At 46.3% G+C, this 17,212-nt stretch overlaps 1 protein-coding gene across 1 annotated transcript; it reads left to right on the top strand.

Annotated features, from left to right (window-relative positions):
• Nucleotides 1-10,634: 10,634 nt before the first annotated feature.
• On the top strand, nucleotides 10,635-10,976 carry Prr9 (proline rich 9). The gene has a single exon (XM_057792900.1). The coding sequence runs from the start codon at nucleotides 10,635-10,637 to the stop codon at nucleotides 10,974-10,976; it is 342 nt and encodes a 113-aa protein (XP_057648883.1).
• Nucleotides 10,977-17,212: the final 6,236 nt, after the last annotated feature.

Raw genomic sequence — 17,212 nt, 5'->3', positions numbered from 1 at the left:
ATGTCATTATTTTTTTCGCTGTGTAGTACTCCATTGTGTATATGTACCACATTTTCCTTATCCATTCTTCAGTTGAGGGGCATTTACATTGTTTCCAGGTTCTGGCTATGACAAATAGTGCTACTATGAACACAGTTGAGCACATGTTCTTGTGGCATGATTGAGCATCCTTTGGATATATACCCAAAAGTAGTATTGCTAGGTCTTGAGGGAGGTTGTTTACCAATTTTCTAAGAAATCGTCACACTGACATTCAAAGGGGTTGTACCAGTTTGCACTCCCACCAGCAATGCAGGAGTGTTCCCTTTACCCCACAACCTTTCCAGCATAAGTTGTCATCAGTGTTTTTGATCTTGGCCATTCTTACACCTGTAGGTGTAAGATGGAATTTCAGAGTTGTTTTGATTTGCATTTCTCTGATGATTAAGGATGTTGATCACTTCCTTAAGTGTCTTTCAGCCATTTTAGATTCCTCTGTTGAGAGTTCTCTGTTTAGGTCTGTACTTCATTTTTTATTGGATTATTTATTCTTTTGATGACCAATTCTGATTTCTTTGTAGAAAAAGACATTATTAAAATAAGAATGATGGGGCTGGAGAGATGGTTCAGAGGTTAAGAGCACTAACTGCTCTTCCAAAGGTCCTGAGTTCAATTCCCAGCAACCACATGGTGGCTCACAACCATCTACGAGATCTGGTGCCCTCTTCTGGTATGCGAGCTAATATGGAAGGAATGTTGTATACATAATAAATAAATAAATCTTTAAAAAAATAAATAAAATAAAATAAGAATGACTTGTATGTTGTATCATTTACCTCACTTTGATATTAAAATTCAATAATATGTCACTACTTAAAGAATCTCAATGAAGAACACTTGGGACCTTTGTTTTTGCAAATTTATGTGAATCTATAAGATTTCAAAATTAAAACTTAAGTACAAAAAGCAGGTATGCATGTGGGAGAGCAGCAGTCAGGGAAGGCGTGCACATCTGGTAGTTAGTGAAGATTTTACAAGCAGTTAGCGAGCCCAGAACAAACTGAACGAACAAGAAGGGCTGGACGAGCTCGTGTTGCTGAGATGGGGACCGCAGTGGGGTACAGCAGGCTTAGAGAACCACAACAACCAAGAGCCTCGGCACCCACGCGCGCGGACTCGGCCTTCAGCCTCCCTCCCCCGCAGGTGCCCCATTCTCTCGCCTGAAGTGCACAGATCTAGTTCGGGAATGGTCAGACAGGAGGGTGCTCCTCTTATCTCCAGTCAAAGGTCAGGAGCTTACTCCTGCAGCCAGGCAGCTGACAGCCTTGTCACACAGGTCAAATCACCCGTGCGTTAGAGTAGCCCACAATGTTTCGATGGAAACCTGGTTTGGAATTCTCTGCAGTAGCAGGAAACGGTCACAAAAGAGGCTGACCCGAGAATGGCTCTTCATGGACTCAGAGCATGCCAATACCTCCCCGTCCTTCCACGGTGTTGAGAAGATGATGCAGAACAGTCAAAGGCAAATACAGATACTCAAAAAAAAATCCTGAAAAAGGGCACCGGGACGCTTCTGATTGAATTATAGACACACTTAGAAGACAAAGCAGGATAAGGACTTCAGGGCACTGGTCTCCCAGGTTCTAGATGTGATAGCTAGTAGTTACTCTCTCTGACATGAATGAAGCCTGAGTCTCAGGGTCTCCTGGGAAGGCCTGTCCCCAAAGTTTCTATGTTCCACACTGAAGAAAGGTGTCTGCTGAATCTCAGAAACTTCTGGCAACCCTTGTTAGGTTACAGGGACAGCTGTGGTCAAGTATTAACAGGACAAAAACATCTCACCTCAGAGACAATCAAAACAACGGGAAGGGGAAGACGAAGGATAGAATGAGATGACCTGCACCGAAATTTTCACTAAAATAATAAATCCCTGGGGCCTAGTGTTAAGAACGTGTCATTAACCTAGTCCTAGGGTGGGATGCCTTGCCCGGCCCTGATGCAAGAGGGGGGGGATCTTGGTCCTGCCTCAGCTTGATATGCAAAACTTTGTTGACTCCATGGGAGCCTTACCCCTTCTGAATGGAGACAGAGGAGGGGTGGAAGGGGGGAAGGGAGAAGGGAGGTGGGAGGAGGGAACAGGAGGAGAGAAAGGAGGAGAAACTGTGGTTGGTATAAAAATAAATAAATAAATAGAATGTGTCATTATTGGTCACCCTTTTAGAAAACAGTTCTGCAAACATGGCAATATATGTCAAAAGCATGAAATGCCTCAACAATCCCTGAGGATTCAATTTGGAGAAACCAAAGAAAAGTAACTGTGGTGGTCAGGTAGAAGCTAAAGAAATAAAACAATTACCACAGTATAACTTAGGGGGAAAAAACTGTAAATATCTAAGGAGATTTGTTTAAATTTACACTTGTTACTTGATGGAGCACTGCTCAGCCCCTGAATTCATACAGAAGAAGGGTAGAGCTACAGATCAGGGTCAGAATACTTCAGCATGCCCAAAACCCCGCATCTGCTGGCCAACATGAAAAACATTAAGAGGGAATAGTAAGGTCTCAGCTTCCACGAAGCGAGCAGTTTCAACTCAGAGCAGCTATGAATAACAATAGAAAAATTAGTTGTCCTCGCTGTTTCAGTACAGTAAGGACACAAATAATATATTTTATTGCTTCTTGATTTTCATTAGCATGCATTTATTTGTTGTGTAATAAAAATAATAATCAGCTCTTCAAGGGCTGCCAGAGTGTCTGATAGGCCTTGGAAGGGCGCATCCACATTACAGAGGGAAGGTTCACCTTGAGAACACGGCCTTCCAAGAGGCACCATTGGAGAACAGGCCAGGAGCTGTAGCCTCAGTTTCTAGAAGCGCACATGCAGTCTAGGAGGAAGGCCAGATCTGAGAACAAGAGAACATCTACTACCAGCTTAGTCCTTGCATCTTCCATGTAAATGAAACTGAAGATAGACATCTTAATGGTTACCTTTCCAACACAGAGCTAGATCAAAGGGAGCTCTGGGGAAGAAGACCAGAATGTGATGAGGAGGCCGGAGCTCCCCAGAGTGCTGCAATTACGTCCAGCTCCCATGGCAGCCACTAAGACTCGGCCTTAAATGGTAGAGAGCTGTACAAATAGGCGACACCGGAACAGTGAGGTCACCCGTCTGCAGTGCCAGAGAGATGACTTACAATGAGGTGGGCAGGGCCAAGCACCCTTTCTTCCTGGCAAAGCAGTCCTGGGGTCCATTCGGAGCATCCCAAAGCAGATGCCACCACAGAGCTCTTGCATGGGCTAGCTTTGAAAGTCCAGGCCAGTTAAGATGCCCATGGTTCTCAAGAAAAGGCACAGGCTGCCTGTCACCTGATATATGAGCTAGGGCAATGGAGGGAGGCAGAGAGGAGGAGAGGATGAAAAATACCTACTAAGACGATGCCACTAGGGGTCTTCAGCTCTGTTCCATCCCCGGCTGGGCTCGTGGAGGACCCAGCGGATGCTTTCACGTCACTATCTGAGCTGGAAGTGGCAGTTCCAGGTGAGGAGCCACTTAACCAAAACCCCTGAGAGTTAGCTGGGTTGTCAGGCGATTTCTAATGCCGATTTAGGGCCCGATGAGGCAGGACCCAGACTCAAAGTGGAAAAGATGGAAGCCCAACAGCGAAGCTAAGCAGTCTAAGGAATCCTTCCTCCCCGTGTCTGTCATTGGCTCTTGTCCTGGGGCTCCTGCCCCCTAGAAAGGGAAGACACACACATTTGAACATTTTCTCACATTTGTTAAGAACCACACGTTGCTATACACACTTGATATCTTCTTAAAACTCCTGAAGTCTGTCCAGTAAAACAGTCTGACTTTCCGTGTCCATTTCTCTAGGGGTGAACTTACCACATGACCTTGAGCAAGGCCCAGATGACTTACCCCTCACTTCCATCATCTGAAGGTCACAGCTGATAGGTAGTCTGTGCCGCCTGTAAAAACCACGTGCTGGAGCTAGAACAAGGAAGTGGAGTCAGGTGTTCTCGTTTGTCCCTCCAGCCTGACACCTGTCTGATTCAGACTCCTATGGGGTGACATGAAGAGAAGGCAAGAAAATAGCTCTCTCCACAAGGAATTCACAAGCTCAGTAAACTCCAGAGGCACCTGCCAGGCAGCCAACAGGATGAGCCACATTCTACCCTTCTCGTTGTTATCAGACCCATCACCCTGTAATATGCGGGCGAGCGAATCAAAGGAGTCTGGGAACTTTTATGATCTCCACAAAGGAGATTGTTATTTGATGGGAATGGAGGAAAAACAATCTTCTACATTACCCGGGTCTCTCTGTCTAATTACATCCTGGCTCCCGATAATAACAGGCCCGCGAGTCTAGATTCTCAGATACCCTTCCGATCGGATCAGCACGAGTCTTACTAAGTAAGAGGACTGGACATAGGGAAATTAGTCACCTTAAGATTTGGGGTGGGACAATCTCCCCAAAGATATCCAAGCCTTGTTGCTAACTAACTGGGCCACTGAGGTGGTTTAGTTTTTTGTTTGTTTGTTTGTTTGTTTGTTTATTTGTTTGACTCAGTCTCCCCTAATCGCCAAGAAAATGACAGATCATCTAAGGTCACTCAGCCTTCTTCCCAGTCCCTGTTATATGCAGTGAACAGAAAACTGAGTATTCTAAGCAAGGAGAAGGGGCCCACATACATGTCACCGAACACTTAGAAAAACACAGAGTATCCAGGTTCACTGTTCCTTCTCACATTTACAGTATCACAGAAGGGGAAAGCTGGAACAGACCCATGAGCCCACTTTCCTTGGTGTTTTGTTATTGTTGTTGTTGGGTTTTTGATTTGTTTGTTTTTTGAGACAGGGTTTCTCTGTAGCTTTGGAGCCTGTCCTGGAACTCACTTTATAGACCAGGCTGGCTTCAAACTCACAGAGATCCACCTGCCTCTACCTCCCAAGCACTGGGATTAAAGGGGTATGTGACCACAGCCGGCTAGAGCCCACTTTCCTAATGATTGTTGGAGATGAGAGAGGGTCAAGTGACCACTCAGGCCCTGTGAGGAGCAGAGACCATACCCTAAGCCCTTGTGAGGTGAATTGTCTACATGTCACAGTGAATAGAAAAGCCAAAGACCAAATGTTGTAGAGTCAGAGCAAAGACCATAGAACCAAGAACTGGAAAATCAAGAAAAGACTTGTGAAAAAAGTGAGTGTTGAGCCAACACCAATACAGGCCTTCATAGGTAGTATGATGGTACCAAGTGTTACTGTACACTCTGAATTATTCTCACAGGGACTTGGGAAAGAGTATCTTTACTTTCTCAGGAAAAAACGATTATTGAGTATCTAAGAGGTTGCTACTAATCCAACACCACACACGTTCTATGTGGTAGAGTCAGTCCTGAACCCTGAGTAGTTTAGTTGTTCCATGAATCTTGAAGCTGCCTCTACCTAAAAGAGGTCTGGATTGAGTGTGTTGATATGACAGATAAAGGGGTCTTCTAAACAAAGGACCATTACTTCATCTGAATCCTTGCTCCTTCAAAGTCCCCAAGGGCTTGAGATGGTGAGAAGCATCAGCTTCTTAGCATTTTGGCCACATGTTACAGTTACTCTAGTAGAACAAAATGTCAAAATGCATTGTGCCTCTCAAAGTCAGACGTCTATGGGGATGACTTAGTTACTTTTCTCCTGATGTGATAAAACACCATGACCAAAACCAACTTGGAAAGACTTTATTCCAGTTTATGCTCCCAGTTAACAGTCCGCCACTGTGGGAAGCCGAGACAGCAGCTCAAGTCGGACCTGGAAGCAGGAAAGATGCAGAGACCATGGAGAAACCACTGCTTACTGACTGGCTCCTCATGGCTTGTTCAGCTTGCTTTCTTATACAGCTTAGGACCACCTGCCGGGGAGTGGCACTGCCCCTCTGTATAGGTGGGCCCACCCACCCACATCAGTCAATAACCAAGAAACTTCCTGACATCCCAATCCCGATAGGCCAATCTTATGGGGGCATTTTCTCAATTGATAATGCTCTTCCCAGAGGACGCTAGCTTATGTCAAATTGACCAAAAAAAAATGGCAGGTGGTCTCAGTGAACTAAAATCAGTGACAACCAGGCTACACTGCTTTATGGAACCTCCTGGAGAGCATTGTTTTGGCATTTCCAGCTTCCACAGCCGCTGCCATTTCTGCATGTTCTTCCATTGTCTTTGCCCACAATGGCCAGTGTAGTCTTCCACAATAAATAGCAATGCTTCTTCCCCCTCGGCACTTCCAAGGATCCCCAAGTTTATATTACATCCTTCCCTTGGATAGCCCAAATAATCTCTCTGTTCTAAAGTAAACTGATCAGGAATTAAGTTTCCGTCTCCTATCTTAATTCTCTTTTGCCACACAACCAAACACAGCTACAAATTCTACTGACTAAGTAGGACATCTTTGGCAAGTCATTATCTGTCCTCCTCGGGACTTGGCTTCTGTTTTAAGAATGGTTACGAATTAATGCAACAGCAGGTGGAACGGTCTTATGGATAAGCTGACCTCGGAGATCTATCCAGATTGGCTCTCCACTGCCACGAGAATTTGACTTCGCTTCTGCGTTTTTCTTCTTACAGCTGTTCAGTTTCCCGGAGCTTATCCAAAAATCACAGAAATGCATGGAGCATGAACAAGGTCATCATGTTTTAGGAAACTTCTGAAAATCTCCAGCAGATCCTCTCCCCTCATCTCTCATCTATGCCTAAGAGGGCTTCAGATCCTCTTTTCATCCTGCTGGCTCTCTGTGCTTTAGAAACCTTCTAACTAGGACTCCGTCCTCAAAGCTACATGAAAAGGCCCCTTCTCTATCCTCTGCCTCCAGAGATCAGGCATAACTGCTGACCTCTGTCCATCTCCATCAGCGTGAGGCCCTGAAAGAGCAGGACTTTTCCTAGCAGAAAGAATAAGTTAATAAACTCAGCAGTCGCTAATTCCTTACTTCCTACAATACAGTAGAGTTTCTTTGCCTCTTAAACACCATTTCACAGAAAAGATAAAAGAGATAAAGGGGGAAGAAAAGAAACAGAAAGAGGATTTAAACTGCAGGGGAATGGAATGGGAATGAGTAGACCCTTCCCATTCTGCAGCTAACCCTCCAAAGGCTTTGTCTTTTCAGATACATTCATTAGTATTCCAAATACCCCTCCTCCCTTCTCCCTGCCTCCTACCACAATGCCAGGGCTATGCTGCAGTTACACCAGTCCTTTAGGCACGACCATAAAACCAAAGATTCCACCTGTGTTCCCTCACTTTTTCCAAACATTTGACAGGACCGGAGAGCTGGCTCTGTAGGGAGCATCCTTGCCATGCAAACAAGGGAACCTAAGTTTGAATTCAGCATTCACAGAAAAAGCCAAGTATGACTGTGAGAGCCTGTACCTCCATCCCAGGGGAGCAGAGACAGGTGGGTCCTGGGAACTCAGGAGTCAGGTATGGCTGTCAGCGCCTGTGCCTCCATCACAGGGGAGCAGAGACAGGTGGGTCCTGGGAACTCAGGAGTCAGGTATGGCTGTCAGCGCCTGTGCCTCCATCACAGGGGAGCAGAGACAAGTGGGTCCTGGGAACTCGGGAGTCAGCCACCCTACCTGAAATGGGAAACTTCAGTCAGAAACTTTGTCTCAAGAAAAGCAGGCTGAGAAAAATAGCAGACACCATGCACCCTCCTCTCGTTTCCACATGCCTGCACACTCATGTGCATGCACACTGCACCACACACTCAACAAAAGAAAAACTTTCCATGATTCAAGTATCCCAATTAACATTTAGAGACATTCCTTATTTCTTCTGATTACATCTCAGAAAATGAACTGCATCACTTCTTCAAGACCTTAACCCCAAAGTCAGGGGAGTATTGCCATTTTTTTTTAACTATTTTTATCTTATGTGTATGTGTATTTGCCTGAATGTGTACACGAGTACTACATGTGTGCAGTGCCTGCAGAGGCAAGAAGGTGGCACAGGATCCCCTGGAACTGGACCTATGGCACGGTTATAAGCTGTCATCTGGATGCTCGGAACAGAACCTAGTCTCCTGCAAGAGCGGCCGGTGCTCTAACCACTGACCCACATCTCCAGCGCTGGAGGATTATCACGTTGAAAGTTACTGAAATTTAGTCAACATTAGCCAATAAAATAAATTCAACACTTCAGGGACTCTAGAGCAATGGTTCTCAACCTGCGGGTCACCATTCCTGGGGGTTTAACAACACTTTCACATGGGTCACCTGAGACCATTGGAAAGCACAGATATTTACATTACGATTCATAACAGCATAAAATTACAGTTATGAAGTAGTAACAATATTAACTTTATGGTTAGGGTAACACAATATGAGGAACTGCATTAGAGGGTCTCAGCATTAGGAAGATTACGAACCACTGCTCTAGACTTCTATTATGAATACTATTCCCCCAAATATTAATATTTAATTGAATAAATTGCTGTCTTTTGTTTTCTATTAGAAGTCATTGCCTTATTTGGCTCTACAGTTCCCAGTCTTCATGGAGCCTGTTCTAAGTTCAGGTAATCCCGATAGCTCGCTCTCTCTCTGCTCCACCTTCAGAACTCTCTCTCTCCCTCTCTTTCTCTCTCTTCCCTCCCTCCCCTGCCACCCCCCCCTCCCGTTTTCTCTCTCTGTTCCATCTCTGTTCTGCCTCTGCCTTGGCTTGTACATTCTACTGGTTTCTCTTTAAAGCAGATTGCCACTTTCTTTATATCTTTAAGGATCCTATGTAGTCTGTCTTGTGTACTGTACATGAATTTTCAAAAGAATTACTTAAACAGAAGAGAAAGAAAAATTCTATGGTGGACCAAGGTTTGTCTGCCCACCGCTGTCTTGTACACCTGTCGTTTCATTCCCCCATCAATAATCTTATCTTTAAGTTATCTAATACATGTGTTCTTGTCAGATGTCAAAACTTACAGCCCAGAATAAGGGAACAGAAACACTAAATGTCATATATATATATATGTGTGTGTGTGTGTGTGTGTGTGTGTGTGTGTGTGTGTGTGTGTATGTATGTATATATATATGTATATATGCACATATATTACATATAAACATAAATATTATGGGAGTTTATAAAGAAGTGAATTTCTTTCTGGTTTCCAGGGAAGAGCAGGGAAGACTCCTGAAACATGGTAGGCGTGAGTGGAGCTTAAAGACTGATGGATTTCAACAGCTTCAGTGAAGGATTCATCATGTAACGGGGCAAGACATAGAGGAGATGGGTATATTGCTTTGAAACTTTGATTCCACCCCAAACTCAGTTTCCATTGGCCTAAATCTGACAAGTGTTTCAGGAGGTGAGAAGAAGGGTGTTCCAACCTGTTTCCTTGGTCACTCGGAAAAGCTCTACTTTTCAAAGGGCATCAGAACCCAAAGTTCAGAAACTGAGGATGGCCTCTTTTCTTCTCCCCTCACCACATCACCTGACACAAGAGCATGGAAACACTCTAATTTTCCTCAGGACTTTATGCAGGAAAAACTTTCGTTTCTGCCCAGGACACTGTGGCATCTCAACTTAGAGCCCTAAGTCTAAGCCATCTTCTTTGGTTCTGACTTCCATGCCTGCCTCCAGGCCAAGACCAGTACCTTCACTGTCTAGAGCCAAGCCTTGAGCTAGTCTAGACAAAATAAATGGAGGGGTTTTCTGCTTCATGCAGGAACATCCAGTGGAAATGTTTGAAATAAACCATACCAGTCCTTAACTCAGACCCCAGGCCTTAGGCGTAGATTCTTCCTACTGGCAAAGAGAGATGAGCAAGGTTGATCGTATCTCTCACTGCATCCTGAACCAGTGTGAGTAGACAGGACACCTCGGCCCTGCTAACAGACAGATAACATTTTATGGACATTTCTTTCCTGCTGCCTGTAATGAAAGCTCTGAGTGGAGCCCCTCCCTGCTGAGGTCTGCTGAGAACCCAGAGGCCAAAATGCAGGCTGATTAACAGGCATCACAAGCAGTGACTCAAACGGTTTGTGATTTCAGATGAAGCTTGTTGTGGTGACTCCACAATTAGGACTTTAGCCCACGTGGCCCACCAGCCCTTCGGGAGGCCATACCAAGCACGGTATAAAAGTCCACACCTTCCTAGATTCCACAATCCACATCCTTCATTGAATCTTGTTGAAGATCAGGTAAGCATGCGCTCGCTCTCTCTCTCTCTCTCTCTCTCTCTCTCTCCCCCCCCCCCCAATCTCTCTCCCCCATGTTCCATCTCTTGGAGGTCACTGTTCTCTTCCTATCTTAGACTATACTTTCTACATTTATTTTAGACATCTTGCCTTTTATATGGCCACTTTAACTATCTCATGTATTCTGTTTAGTGTATTGCAGATGTCTTTTTAGATTATTAGTTCAATTCTGTGGTAGGACTGGGGTTTTCAGCTTGTCTGTATCCAGACAAAAGCCCGGATAATCTTGGAAACAAGTGTCAGAGGGAGCTGGGCTAGGGATATAAGAGAAATTGATAAAAGTCAGTCTGAGAGTTAATTATCTTCAATACCTCTCTCAATCCTCACCCACCCACGCCATTCAAGTTCCCATCTTGGTGCTTTCGGTGTAAAACAGCTTAAATCCTCTGCTTTTTTTCAGGCTCTTCAAATCACCCAAGATGTCTTTCAGTGACCAACAGTGCAAGCAACCATGTGTGCCACCTCCGTGTCTTCAAAAGACCCAAGAAAAGTGCCAGGCACAAGCTGAGGAAGTGTGTGTTCAGGACCCCAGCCAAGACAAATGTCCACTCCAAGCTCAGGAGGTCTGTGATCCTCAGTGCCAGGAGATAAGCCAAGGAAACTGCCCACAGCAAGGCCAAGATCCATGCCTACCTCCAAGCCAAGATCAGTGCCTGCCTCAACGTGCGGAGTCATGCCAGGAGCTAGCCCAAACCAAATGTGTGGAGGAGTTCCCGCAGAAGGTCCAGGAGCAGGCTTCATCCCAGGGCAAGGGAAAGTAGCTGGTCATACGCCACCTGGAGTCAAGAAGATGACCAGCAGAAGAAAATCCAAGCCCAGTCCCCGCTCTGGTGACCTTCTCCTGTGGGTATCTCCGAATAATACCCCTTCTTGTCTCTGGACTTCCTCACTATTTCAGGACTCGGTCTGTACCTCTGAAGATAGTTCTCTGATTCTTATCAAGCTCTGTGAATGAGTGCTCTTCTCTGCAGCCGGTGGATGATCTCTAGTCCAGGAGTGGTAGGGGCTGTCCAGGGAGACCACTAAAGCCTAACACAGCTCTCTTGGAGCAAAAGTTCAACTAACCCTTAGTACCCAATGACCAAGGATGCCTTCGTCCCTCTTTCAGAGTGCAAGGCTCTCTTTCAAACCTCAAAAGAACCTGTAATGGCTTCATGCTGGCTATCAACACTACAGCAGGTGTTAAGAAGAGACCCATGCCATTACCAATTCAAAAACAGTGTAACTGTTTCTGCATCCTAACAAAAAATGGTTAGACATTGTAATGTGGTCTGTGCTTTGTAAAATTGAAACAAAATGTTCTGAAAGATTGAATTTGAACAGTCAATAAGGAAACACAAGTGGGAATCTTGGGACCCCTGTCAGTCTTTGGGCTTCATGGATGGTCTGCTTTGAAACATTTTGGCTTGAGGAGGCTTTGGACGCCATGTATGGTCTTAAGTTTGTGTCTCTGTGAGAGGAGCTGGCTCATCCCCAGCTTCCTTCCCTTTTTCTCCATGGTGAAAGTAAAATATGTAATAAAGCTATTCTTAAAACTGACGTGATGTGTGTCCTTTCCTCAGCTCTGCTGTCTCTGCAGCAACGATAGTCTCCTTATGGAAGGAGATCTGGGGGAAAAATAAAAACATCTCATAGATACACAAGACATCGGCAGCAGCAGAGAGGATGGGGGGAGAGGGGGAGAGAGAGGGGAGAGAGGGAGAGAGGGAGAAAAAGAGAGAGAGATCCCCTTGGAGCATGTAGACCAGCCTACTCAACCTCTCAGGCTCATCTACACACGTACCTCACATATTAGACAACACACCAAAAAGCTGACATCTCCCCGCCCATGCTGAAACTCTCGGGCCCGGTCCCTTTTGCACTGTAATCTGTTTGGCCTGTTTCCAGAGGAAAGGACTGGATTGGAGGAAAGAAAGTTGTCTGGAAGAGGTACCCCAAATAAACACAGCGACAGCCACAGACATCAGAGAAAATAACGGCACCTCTGAGAGGAAAACAAACTTGAGGACCATTCAGACCGATTTCAGCAAAGGCAACCTAGGTGACCTGGTTTTGTCCTGGTGCTCCTTCACCTAGGAACAGAAGAGAGCTGCAAAGTTGTGTGAGAGGGCCAAGGAAACACTGGGCTGGTGTGAAAGAGTTGAAGGCTGTTTCTTCATGAGTGCCCTCACCTGTGTGAAGACAGAGCAAGGCTTGGCCTTGAAACAGAGCGGAAGCTCCTTACCCATTCCCCAACTCCTCCTCACTCAGTCTTGAGAGAAGGAGATAGGAGGCCATGTGGGGTCCACATCTCAGCTGTTTAACTCAACTGAAGACTCCTGGATCATACTGGTCTCTCAAACTTAGAGATTTTTTTCTAGAATAAGTCACAAATATGAAAAAAAATGTGAGGAAAGGTTTTGAGAGGCCATGAGGCCAAGTCCTGAGGCTTGTGTACATTCTCAACACGATCCTCACACAGATTCAGGGAAGTCAGTCACCCTCTGTTAAGGAGCATTCTTGACCTTGCATAGGGTCCCACAATTCTAATCCAGGTGACTCTGACTCCTGAACACAGCCCTCAGTGGCCTGACAGACATGTATGCGGCACTCCAGGGAGATGGGGGGAACTGTCTTTTCATGGATATACCATCCGCATAAGCAGGACCCAGTCATTCTCCAAATGCTGGGCACTCTGTCAGGGGCTGGGGAAATGGTGAGCCAAGAGGTCAGTATCCCTGTGCAGGGCCAGCAGCTGGCTCTCCTGCCGGCCACTCTCACCAACAGCTTTTTTCCCAAACTCTCCTGGACCTCTCAAGTCCATGAATATCCCTAGAAGTCAGAATTGCCGTTCTCTTGTCCTCTGGCTAGTTGAACAGTTTTTTATCACCCATTTTCCATACTGAAAACAATTCCATTGATCTCCGGAGTCTAGCTGGTTCCCAAATGAATCTTGCCCTGACGCTTCTACCAGGCTGACAAGTCTCACACTGTGTCTCTAGCTCAGCTCAAGTACAGCAGAGGTTTTTGTTCACTAACACTAAGGGCACACATTGGAGTCCAAGATCAGATACCCAGACCCTGAGAGGAAGTGCAGGGCTAAGGAGCAGGGACATTGCAACCACATCAGATAGAAGAGGCCAATTACAGGGGAGACCTCAGCGATGAGAAGGGTACCAGGCTGCAGATGGCAGATAGGAGAGGAGACGCCAAGCTGCTGGCAAAGCCTTCATCTAGCTGTCATGGGAAGATCCACACAGCCTTGTGCTCACAGAGTTCTGACCCAGGCTTCCCAGCCCAAGCTCACAAAGCCCAGAGGCCATGAGGACAGCTAAGACCAACCACATGACAGCCAGGTTGCCCCAGCTGACCGCATGTGTAGTGAAGTCTTTCAGAGGGCAGAGACGCAGCAGCAAGGAGATCCCCAGCTCTGTGATTTCTAGGTGATAGTTAACTGGGTGTATGACAACAATGGACCTGTGAGGGAAATACAAACTGATAGAAGTTCAAGGGAGGCTGGTGTGGACTCAGTTATTATTCAAAAGAGCTGGAAGGCCCTATAACCACCACCAGTGTGTGAATATGGAGAGCCTATAACTTTGATGGCTAGCTTAAGGAATGTAATCTAATGGTTTTTTAGCAAGGCAAAGGGATTAAGGGAAGGGCAAGGCCTGTAAGAACCATGTTTGCCTTGCTCAGGCTGGTTAGAACCCCATCACTAAGAATAAAGGAAGCACTCAAAAGAGGTCACTGCCTTGCCTCTTGGGCTCCATGTAGCTATGGTGGTCCCGGAGACTTGGACCACTGTCTCCCGATGCTTTGCAGCTGCCTTGTATCTGGACAGCCCAAGAGCCCCAGATGTCCCCTGGAACTTGCTATTCTCTTTAGCTGACCAACGCTCAACCTGTGAGGCAGAGACAAAGGAAACGCTAGCCTCTGAGACCCATTGTCATTTCTGGTGGAACAATCCACTCATCTTGGTTCACCTAGGAATGTCCAAATTTTCACACTGAAATTTCTGCATCCTGGGAGCCCACCCAGCTTTGGACAAGCTGGGGCATTGTTCTCCCTCATGGTGCACCTGCATATGAAGATGTGCTGTTTGGTGCGGCAGAAGCACAGAAGGTTGTCCGTATTGGAGCAATTTACAATCCAGGAGACGTGTCTGGAAAGCTGAAGAGTCGGTGTCAAGTACCTGTCCCTTCATAAGCCCATTCACTGTGGCTGTGTGGGAGCTAGACCAGCAGGCAGATGCCCAGGTTATTACTGTGTAAATACAAACGGCAGGTCCTGATCCAGACAGCTGATATACTGGGGGATATGCCCTGTCCCTCCATCCCTACTGCCATCTGTCTAGTCTGGACTTTTCCGCTAATGCCCTTCCTTCTCTCCCACAAACACCTGCCTTATATCAAAGCTGGCTGCAGGATGATGCAGGCCGGTTGCCCCGGCGCCTGCTGAGCTGAAGTTTCCATTTCTTCCCTCTTCCCAGGCCTGCCTCACAGCTTACCAGATTCATCTTTCTCCTTTCCCAACAGCGCCACCTAATGGCCACAGAGACAATCAGCCTTCTGCAGGACACATGACACCTGGCGTGACTCAGAAACCGCCAATAGGCCAGCCAGTGGCGCGGGAATGGAGAGTAAACATTGGTGCCAAGGAAACAGAAGCTGCGATGATTCCTGCAGGACATGTGGCCCTGCAGGACCTGCTCCGGGTGCTGTGTTTGATGGTTGGCACTGATCAACTTATAAATTGGATCAACGAATAAATTGGAGCAGAATGGGGAGGTCTCTGGACACGTTGTTTTGTAAACCAGGATTAAAAATCAGTCAAACAAATGGCCTGGATTATCATGGATTTTTGGGGGGTAGGGGTAGGGACTAAATTCTTTTCAGTGTTTCACCTGTCATCTCCTTTTGCACTTGAATTGTTTGTTGGTTGCCTATAGTTTCCTTTCTCTCTGATGCAAAACAACTTTGGCTGACCAATCACTAAACGGATAGCCGCATCCAAAAACATAGTACAAGTTTCTTTTTTGGGGGGGGGAGGGGGGATTCGAGACAGGGTTTCTCTGTGGTTTGGAGCCTGTCCTGGAACTAGCTCTTTTAGACCAGGCTGGTCTCGAACTCACAGAGATCCGCCTGCCTCTGCCTCCCGAGTGCTGGGATTAAAGGCGTGCGCCACCACCGCCCGGCTAGTACAAGTTTCTTAACCCTTTAGCAGACCCTGGCAAAGCAACAAGTGGGAACTGTCATTCACGCTGTTTGCTTTCACCTCACAGCACGGAAGACCCTGGGAGAGGGCGCCCCAGGTGGTTAGTGAAATGGCCTGACTCTTCCCGAGTCTCGGGTGCCCATGTTAACACAACCTAACAAAAATATTTCAGTATGACCAATAAGCATAGGAAAATACTGCTTAGCCCACTGTCCAGCAGAGAAATAGAAAATTTAAAACCACCATGGGACATGGTACACTGACTAAAATGCCTAAAATTAAAAGGCAGAATGCTAATGTTGATGAGGCTCCAAGAGCGCAAACTGGAGCAACCATTTTGGAAAATTCTTTATCAGCAATTACTGAAGCCAAATATATGCATAGCCGATAACTGCAAAGTTCCTTCTTAGCCATGGGTCCTGGAGGTGGGCACTTACAGTTTATACAGGATACTCATGCCAGTGTTACTCCTACTAGCTAAAGATTCCTGCCAATGAATAAATAAAGACACCAATGCAGATGAGAGTCTACTGCACAAAGCAATATGGTGAATCCCACAAACATAATTAAAGGATGGAGTGTTGAACATTTCATTTTAGGAAGTGTTAGTTGAACAATAAAAAAAATTGCTAGCTGTGGGAGCCACAGTTTTCTATATTAGCCCAGAAAATCTACCCGGATACATTACCCAGTGGGAGGATCTTTAAAACTATTTTAAGCACACCATAGACTCAGGAATCACATTGCCTGGATTTAAAACTCATCTTTCTCAATACCTGTGATATTTTGAGTAAGTCTTTAATTTTTCAAGACTTGTAGTTTTGTCTATAAAGTAATAAGAATACGACCTGCCTCTTTTGCTTGTTAATATAGATCAATATCCGTAAAATGATTAGAGAACATACATTTGCCTTCACTGTCATTTTTGAGCACCTTCTACATACCAAGTTCTATCCTGGGCACTAGGCATGCAGTGATGGGCAGGCAGTGGTGGGTATGCAGTGATGGATGTGCAGTGGTGAGCAGGCAGTGGTGGGTTGCAGTGGTGGTTATGTAATGGTAGGTGTACAGTAGTAGACGTGCAGTGATGGGTATATAATGGTAGGTTGCAGTGGTAGACGTGCAGTGGTGAGCATGCAATGGTGGGTTGCAGTGATAAATGTGCAGTAGTGAGCATGCAATGGTGGGTTTCAGTGATGGGACTTGCAGTGGTGAGCAGGCAGTGGTGGGTTGCAGTGGTGGTTATGTAATGGTAGGTTGCAGTGGTGGACGTGCAGTGGTGAGCATGCAATGGTGGATTGCAGTGGTGGGAGGACAGTAGTGGGCATGCAATGGTGGTTTGCGGGTGTGGGTGTGCAGTGGTGGACTGCAGTGGTGAGCATGCAATGGTGGGTTGCAGTAGTGGACTTGCGGGGCTGAGCATGCAATGGTGGGTTGCAGTGGTGGGCATGCAGTGATGAGTATGTAATGGTAGGTGTGCAGTGGCAGACTGCAATGGTGGGTGTACAATGTTGGGCATGCAGTGCTGTGCATGCAGTGGTAAGTTAGCAGTGGTGGGCATTCAGTGGTTAGTGTGCAATGGTGGGTATGCAGTGGTTGAGTGTGCAGTGGTGAACTACAGTGGTGGATGTGTAGTGGTTGTCGTGCAGTGGTGGGCATGCAATGGTGGGTATACAATGTTGGACATGCAGTGCCAGGCATACAGTGCTGGGCATGCAGCGGAGGGCATGCAGTGATTGAGTGTGCAGTGGTGAGCTACAGTGGTGGGTGTGTAGTAGTTGTCGTGCAGTGGTGGGCATGC

This window comes from Chionomys nivalis, chromosome 18, assembly GCF_950005125.1.
Source record: "Chionomys nivalis chromosome 18, mChiNiv1.1, whole genome shotgun sequence".
NCBI lineage: Eukaryota > Metazoa > Chordata > Mammalia > Rodentia > Cricetidae > Chionomys > Chionomys nivalis.
Note: the sequence above shows the minus strand (reverse complement) of the source record. Positions and strands in the feature narration are given on the sequence as shown.

Excerpts from the sequence above, each read along its gene's own strand:
- Prr9 (XM_057792900.1), top strand. The coding sequence starts at position 10,635 with ATGTCTTTCAGTGACCAACAGTGCAAGCAACCATGTGTGCCACCTCCG.